Source organism: Sinocyclocheilus anshuiensis, unplaced genomic scaffold (genome assembly GCF_001515605.1).
Source record: "Sinocyclocheilus anshuiensis isolate Anshui unplaced genomic scaffold, SAMN03320099.WGS_v1.1 scaffold1079, whole genome shotgun sequence".
Lineage (NCBI taxonomy): Eukaryota > Metazoa > Chordata > Actinopteri > Cypriniformes > Cyprinidae > Sinocyclocheilus > Sinocyclocheilus anshuiensis.
In genome coordinates, this window is record NW_015548207.1 from 2505827 (window position 1) to 2514449 (window position 8623).

Here is an 8623-nt window from a genome sequence, read left to right on the forward strand (position 1 = left end):
AAAGCTTATTTTAAAAAATTAATATTTAACATTTTAACAAATATTATGAATTATTTTTAAAAAAAAAAAAAAAAAAAAAAAAAAAAAAAAAAGGAAACCCCAGAAAAAATTAAAAAAAAAAAAAAAAAAAAAAAACAATTCCTAACAGTTGAGTCCTGCAGTGGTGTCAACAATCTAAACCATTTAATATGGTGAAATTAAAAAGAAAAAAAAATCAGTGCAGTTGTAGAAGCTTTGCTGAACCTTCTTCTCTGAACAGTACAATGAAAAAATAAAAATAAGTTCAGCTTTACGTCACGTCAAGAGCTACTTACAGACATTTAGTCTGCAGGCGCTGCAGTAATTCCAGTGTGTACCATACTGACTACAGCCAGAGCCAGTAAAAGTTATTATTTAGCAGATGCTCTTTATCCAAATCGACTTACAGTACGCTTACAGCAATTTAATTCAGGAAGAAACCTGGAATTAGGTGCCTTGCTCAAGGGCTCGAAAGGAGGGAGTGTAGCGTCAGTAATTCAAGTTTCTAGTTCGACCCTACCTGGGATCCAACCACAACTTTCTTAGCGGTTTCTCAGTCCCTTTTTCCTATCCAGTGGAGATAATGATCTGCAGAGACCAGTAATGGTCTTCAAATGTCCATGGCTCTGTTGATGCACATTTACACACACAAATACACTTTAAATAAACTATATACTCCATCTGAGAGGTTAATGCAGTGCATGTCGAGTGAATTAGCTGAATCACAAACCATAGGCCGCACTCCTCCACACGAACACAAAAGGACAGAGGTTTAACGGTCTTGCATGTGTTTTATCTTGGTCCATCACGCACGCACACAATCGTTGCTGTAGTGTACACAAGGGTGGATGTGAGGGTCAGGCGGTCAGGCATTGGACATCTCGGCCTTGCTGAGAGCGATGGCCAGTTCCAGGTCTTCCTGCTCCTGCTGGCGGAGTCTCTTCAGCCGTTCCCGTTCTGCTCTCTCGCTTTCCCGCTTCGCCCACTCCATCTGCTGGGCTTCATTCCCAAACTGGGCCGGAAAAACAGGAACACGCCATGTTAAGACGCCATGTCCCCCAAACTGGGGATTGCACAATGGTGTGAATCACTGTGGTCAAGCTGTGGTCTGAACAGATCGGTACAGTGCTTTGCTTTAAAAATCAAGATTAAAGTACTAAATTGATAGACAGACACATATTGCATATATACAAACAGCTACACAAATAATAAATATTTTTATGCCAATTTTTACCCAAAAAGTTTCAGTAGTAACATTGGAAGTCATCAAAAAAATATTTCTGTGCCACTTGCGGCACTGGATTGTTTAGTCATCAATGACCAGCCTACAAAAAAATGCATAGAAATTTCTTATGCTAAATTATTACCAAATGTTGGATTAAATCTTATCAACTTGCACAGGTTTTGAATTTCTTTTTGGAACCAACTCATAGTAGGCATTGTTTATCTGATCTTATATGCCTCAGTTTTTGAATGAACATTGCCAAAAGTATCTGCAAATAAAGCTTTTTTCACTCAAGCTCAGTTTAATGAAGCCTATAATAAAAATCAATTCCAAAAAGAAGTACAAAACCTGTGCTACTTGAAAGAAACATGATAATATAGAATAATGAGAAATAAGAAGTTTTCAAAAGGCCGGCCATTTTTGACTGAGAATGCCAATTTAAAGGATTTTCAGCAACAGCACAAGGGTTTAAAGTGTGTAGATTGATCTTGCACGTGTACAAATGCAAAATTTGTAAAAGCATGCATGAACATTTTCTTTGTCAAATTATTCAGTGACCTTCATTTGTGATTGCAAAATGGCAAAAGACACAAAATTCACTTCATTTTCAGACAGATCTTACCTTAATACGCTCAGTTCCTGCAAGAGAGGAATGGATTACAAAAAAAACACAAAAGAGATTTACACCAAACTACCACGCAACCATCCACCGAACTGCAAACGCACGCACACAAATGCTGATTGGACACCAACAGACCACTACCACTGATGACTCATGATGGACCTTTTTAATTGGTCGTTAATAGCGAATGATGTCATGGACAGGAAAATGAACATGCATTGATCTCATGCAGCAAGATAATGACAGAAGGAAAAGACATTACAAAGCTTTTTCAATTGAGAGCTTCAAATCGTTTACAGTGATATATAGGCGTAATATATGCAACATAGCATGCACAATAAGTTGACTACAGGTGAATGAGAGCGTTGCTAAACCACCCTGAAGGACACAGAAAAACTGAATTTAAAGGGGTCATATGATGCGATTTCAAGTTTTCCTTTCTCTTTGGAGTGTTACAAGCTGATTGTGCATAGATAAGATCCCTGAAGCAAAATAATGATCTTTAAAAAAGCATCATATGACCCTTTTAAACTTTTTTTTTTTGTAATATCACATGCATCAACTACAGCTACAACTTAATTATAATTTGTTGAGACTCAGATGAGTTTGTTAAAATGCCTAAAATTTTTTGTCGCCATTTTCTTGGTAGTAATGCATCTTTTTTTTTTAAATACACGGTTATAATCCCATTGGCATTTCGTAAACATACATTTTTTATTGTAAACGATGCAATTATCATTCTTACAGGGAGTTTTTGGTCACGTAACAAACCAGAGATGGTTTAGCAAGTCTATTGCACCCAAGTCATGCACAGCGATACTAAGGACAGGTGGCAGGGCAGATGAAGATGATGCGGCTCTAGGATCAAGCGGATTTGCAGTATGGAGCGCACAGTGATCCCATGCGGAGGAAAACGACAGCCTGAGAGCTGAGTAGTGATACTGACACTTCCCATGTCAAACGATCGCCCCTTATTGACTTTGAAATGGGACATTGTGGTAATTTTTCTGAATACTTTGACTTCAATTCTCCTCCTTTAGCAAACAAGTTCACTAAATCTTCTATGTGATTTCAAACATGAGGATAAAGGTTTAAGTGAGCTGAAAATACATTGGTTGAGATAAGATCGAGATGATGATTATACTTGTTCCACTAACTTGTGGAAGTGTGACCACACGGCAGATGTGTCAATACAAGTTTCCCACACTTCTTGAAATATGACCTGATGGCTGATAAGGGAACGGTGAGAACCAGAGCTAGTTTAGAAAGAGTACATTACAAGGATGAGATGTTTGACGAAAGAAAGAAAGAAAGAAAGAAAGAAAGAAAGAAAGAAAGAAAAAGAAAAAGAAAGAAAGAGAAATAACTTTCACGACAGTTACCAAGGATGAGATGTTTGACGAAAGAAAGAAAGAAAGAAAGAAAGAAAGAAAGAAAGAAAAAGAAAAAGAAAGAAAGAGAAATAACTTTCACGACAGTTACATTAGTTTACATTGGGTAACTCTATAAAACATTGACAATTTGTTTGAGTGAACGAAAGTTTGGGACGTTTACAAAACTAAAGTTTCTTTTAGTTGCCAATCAGATGATCCATGCTGCAGGATCATGTTTAAGTGAACAAATTTTCGAGATGCAAGAAAATTAAAATTTCTGTTAGGAAACAATCAGACGGCCCAACTTTGCAGACAATGAGGCTAAAATATTGACAATAGACACATTGGTGAAACGATAAACTGACGTTGTGTTCAAATTAACAAACTATCAACATTTGAGATGAAAATACTGATATTATGAATTTTAATTATATTAGAAACACTGATGTTTTTTAAGCCAAAAAATTTGGAATGCAAGAAAATTTACATTTCTCTTTTAGGAAATGATCAGAAGGTCCAACTTTGCGGACCATGAGGCGAAAATACTGACAATAGACAAAGTGCTTAAACCAACACTGAGTTTAAATAAACTAGCTAGATTTGAGACAAAATCACTGATATTACAAACTTTGATTATACTACAAACACTGATATTTAAGCAAAACAAATTTGATCCAAGAAAATGTGTGTTTCTCTTAGGAGCCAATCAGATGGTTCATTTTGCAGACAAAGAAGTGACAATACTAACATCAGACACATTAATAACACTAACACTGACATTTTGTTTAAGCTAACGAACTTTCGTGTTAACAAAATTATTTCCCTTCATATGCGAATCAGAAGGTTCACACTCGTCTATATAGGGAAAATACTGACATCGGGTACATAGATTCTACTTTAAACACTGACGTTTTGTTTGAACGAAAAAAAAATTGTGATGCTCACGAAACAGATTATTTTAGGAGCCAATTAGATGGTCCACTTCGCAGACGATTAAGCGAAAAAACTGACATAGTACATACATTTTAGTATAAACACTGACATTTTATGAGAACAAACTTGTGGGTTGCGAGAAAACTTGCATCTGTATTAGATAAGAAGCAAAATACTGACACTGATTGTGCACATAGTAACAATAAGCACTGAATTTTTTTTGTATGTCACTTAAAATTTACAAGTAAACAGGAAAATATAATCTAAGTTGCTATATGATTTTTAACCTCATTATGCATAGGTTTTTGGAAATATTTACCACCAAACTAAAATTAGTGTAAACTATACACTAACTCATCTTGATTTTAAGTACATTCAAACAAGACCTTACTTTGCTTCTGAATGACAACTGCAGCCTGAACAGTGTTCCTTTGAAAAACAAGACACATTTGCATAAAAGCTTTAAAAAAAGTCACAGAAGAACAGCGAGAAGCCACATTAGCTTAGCCGAGAGCGCTTGGTATCACCAAGTGTGACTGCTCCTCTTCCCACAAGCCCATGCAAACGCTGAGCAAAACGACAGATGACATCATAGCCATGTGCACCACAAACAACTGTATTTGAGTCACTGAAAGAGATAGAGATGATGTCTGGCTGCTTGATTAGGGCTTATTATCCAGAATTCTGTGCGTTGGTGAGTTAATCACAGATAGATGGACTGCAGACATGGAGGAAACTAAATGAGTAGCTGGCACAAGGCGACAGACTGAGCGATACAGAAGCCAATGGTGCGGTCTGCTCTAGAAAACCTCACTGATAATCGCTAGAAAGCAGTTTTTTTTGGTTTGTTGGTTGGTTTGATTTCGATTTTGGAAAGAAACAAGTGGACCGGACAAGAGAAGAGTATCACTAAGCTCAACTTACAGAGCTGAAGTCTGCAAAACCCAATGAAGAGTCTTTAGAGGCTTTACTTGAGGCAGATGGAGCAAACGGGTCTTTGCCACTAAACGGATCTCCCACCCCCTTTTTACTCTGAAACGGATCAGCAGGGTCGGCACTGAAGGGCTGGAAAGGATCGCTCGTCTTGGCCGAATCGGCGGATCCAGGCACGTTTACTGGAGTGCTTTTACCTGTTGAAAAACAGCAGTTTTCATTTTGAACGTCTAAGCCAACCTTTGCGTTTCATTTTCGACAAGCTAAATGAAAATTCATTGGTCCTGTGTAACTTTATAATAACCATCTAACAAATTCTAATTGCTTTATTTACTAAGCAATAATAGAAAACATATAGCACTAGCTCATTACTGATTTATGGCATTTGAACCTACAATCTTTTGTTTACCAACCCAGATCTTTAACCACTACACCACAACACCCCCACACATTTGACTAAAACAATGGAAAACCAGTGTTTAAGCATCATATAATGTATAATGTGTGATGACTTTAAGACATATTTCAACATAAAAAAAAAAAAACATCATTAATATTATAATATTTAACATATATAACATTAATTTTTTTAAAGGACTTAATACTTATTAATCTAGGACACCATAAATCAAAAGTGGCAGTTAAGACATTTATAATGTTACAAAAGGTTTCGATTTCAAATAAATGAAGTTCTTTTGAACTTTGTATTCAAAAAATCCTGAAAAAATATATCACAGTTCCCACGAAAATATCAAGCAGCAAATCTGTTTTCAAAAAATTATTGAACAGCAAATCAGCATATTAGAATAATTTCTGAAAGATCATGTGACACTGAAAACTGGAGTAATGACTGATGAAAATTCAGTTTTGCATCACAGGAATAAATTAATTTTTAAAACATATTCAAATAAAAGAGAGTTATTTTAAATTGTAATAATATTTCATAATATTCTTGTTTTTACTTTACTTTTAATAAAAATAAATTTTGCCTTGGTGAGTATAAGACTTCTTACAACATTTAAAAAATCTTACTGACCCCAAACTTTTGAACAGTAATGTAATTCTTTGTAAAAAATTAATAACTTTTTGCAATAATACTACATAATAATCAAACAATTGTCATTTGCACATATCCTTCCGAAGCTCAACCAAAAAACCAACAGTGGTTCAAGCGTGTATGATGCGGTAACTCGGCTTCAATTCAAAACAACACTGAACTTTCTGTCTCTTTGTACACACCAAATAAGAGCACAACATATGGCTCACACGCTGTTATTGTTTTACAGAAAAGCAGAATCCTTGCACAAGCAATTTGCTTATTATAGAAATTTGCCCAAGAAATGTAAAGTAATCACAAACCAGTGAGGACCTTCAGTTTGAAAAAATGCTTATGCACACTTTTTTTTTTTTTGCCAAGACTGGCATTCACTTACTCATGAGAACTTTAAACTGGTTGCTGGTTCCTCTAAAGGTGTTAACCACATGTTCAATAGGGCTGTTATTTATACCAGACCAGCAATCAGTTTCTTTCTGTCAGTAAACGGAATACTAAACCGCAATTAAAAAAAAGACTCCACCCTGCTGAGGGAAAGAGGTCAAAATCAAGCCATGCTCTTTAATGATACACTGCGTTAACAAAAATAAATTAATTTTAAATTTTACAACAAAAATAATTTTAGTTTGGGTTTTAAAATTGTAGTCTTCCCAGACAAAACATACATTAATTAGTAAAATACTGCATATTTTTTTTATGTTACTTTACATTTTTATTTAATCTGTTAACTTACTATTGCCATTATGCACGTAACTGCTAAAAAAAAAAAACATTATTGGATAAACATACTTCAACTCCGCTTACAATGTTCAAAATATGTTTTTAAAGGAGAACAAGGGTAAAACGTGAAATACTCAGGGTAAAAATTTGTGGCAGCTAGGCCACACTACCCACTAAAGTGTGTAAACACACACACACACACACAGGAAGTGGGGAGGGGTGTGTAGATCAGCGCACGATGCTGGCAGTGCAGGCTAACCGCAGATCATCGAAGCATGTTAGCTATACCACTCTGAGTGCACCGAACAAACCTACTTCTCTAACCTCCCCACCAAATTTTAAACCTCAGTTACACCAGGAAAGCGCTCTCTTGTTTTCTAGGATGAAAAAAAAACGTTGCTGCAAAAAAAAAAAAAAAAAAAAGAGTGAGTTGCACAGATTCGCCTTTCCTCCAACTGTGGACTGCAGAGAGGAAACAGCGCAGGTTTCGCTTTCTCCAAGTAACAAATTTATCTTCCATTCAGGTTTGTTTGTGCACCATTTTGGAGTTGGATGGAGATAGGACTGCGCCACTGTGCATTAAAAAACTAAAAGAAAAAAAAAGAAAAAGCTTAAGCAAACATATCAAGGTTGTACCTCAGTTTCCTGTTGACAACTGATGGGGGAAGTCTTAGATATCATGGACAGCCAAAATTCAGTTTTCTTGAGCTTCTCAAGAGCTTAATAAAAGACTTCTACAACATGAACGTGTGAGCTGTGGTCATCAGCTTCTTGTTCAAAGCTGTTTTGCTTTCACTGCTGACAAACAACTAGTTAAAAGAGATGTAGTGATGCTACACTTTGAAGATTTGTCTTCTTCAATGTGAGTGCCAAAAGCATAGAGAAAGATCCACCCAAACAACATTCTCCAGGTCTTTCATGTTGGCTGTTTAGATTGCTTGTTTTGTCTACATTTTGTTTATTGCCACAATTAGCTGTGTATTTGTAGTAATAGTTTAATTTGACATACTAGCTTAAAAACCTTATATGGTTGTACATGTCTATAAACTTTTTGAAAAGGGTCCATGTTTGTTTTTGGGCCTCGAGATTAGGGTTGGGTACCGAACTCGGTACTTTTAAGGGTACCGACCGAATAGCGTCGGTACTACCGAGTACCGATTCACGTTAAATCGATCGGTGCCAAATTTCCGTACCTGAGAATGCATCTGGGCGCATACAGAGAGAGAAAGAGAGACCCTGTGACGTGATATCACCCCTGCAACTCGTTCAAACAACACAGGGCAAGCCGAAATGTTCTGAAGTGTGGTTACATTTCTAGGGCCATATGGTTTCTGCGAAAACGCAGACGAGATCGCGGAGTCCATTCATAAAAACGTAATTTATTCTATAGCGCAGAATGCCACGGAATTCGTCAATTTTGAACGAATAAATCAAAGTAGCCACTGCCACTTAATTCGAATCGCGATATGAACTAGTGTCTGTGAATATTAAAATGCAAAAAGATGGTTTAAATATGAATCTTGCATGTTCCGCTTGCCTCTGTATGTATGAATGGCGGAGACGCGGTTTTGTTTACTACACAAATACTGAAGCACGCGTGACGCTCTCGGTGATTTCCGGCCTCTGCGTCTCACTATATGACGGCATGAACACAAAAACTTAATCTCCAGAGCTGCTGTTATAGTCACTTCGCGAGAATTTTACCGTTTCATTTGAGAAAACTAGCATCATCATACTGTATACAC

General features: G+C 36.4%; 1 protein-coding gene across 6 annotated transcripts in view; it reads right to left on the minus strand.

The window, feature by feature from the left end:
• Window positions 1-715: 715 nt before the first annotated feature.
• eps15l1a (epidermal growth factor receptor pathway substrate 15-like 1a) overlaps window positions 716-8623 on the minus strand; it is a 33021-nt gene continuing 25113 nt past the window's right edge. For 3 of the 6 annotated variants that reach the window (XM_016440388.1, XM_016440390.1, XM_016440387.1), the window contains 2 exons: window positions 5096-5301; window positions 716-1030 (listed from right to left, as the gene is read on the minus strand). In XM_016440388.1, coding sequence (XP_016295874.1) covers window positions 884-1030; window positions 5096-5301 — 353 coding nt within the window. In that variant the 3' untranslated portion in view covers window positions 716-883. Of the gene's footprint in view, window positions 1031-1865; window positions 1883-5095; window positions 5302-8623 lie in introns of all 6 variants that reach the window. The other 3 variants (XM_016440389.1, XM_016440391.1, XM_016440392.1) reach the window with 3 other exon arrangements.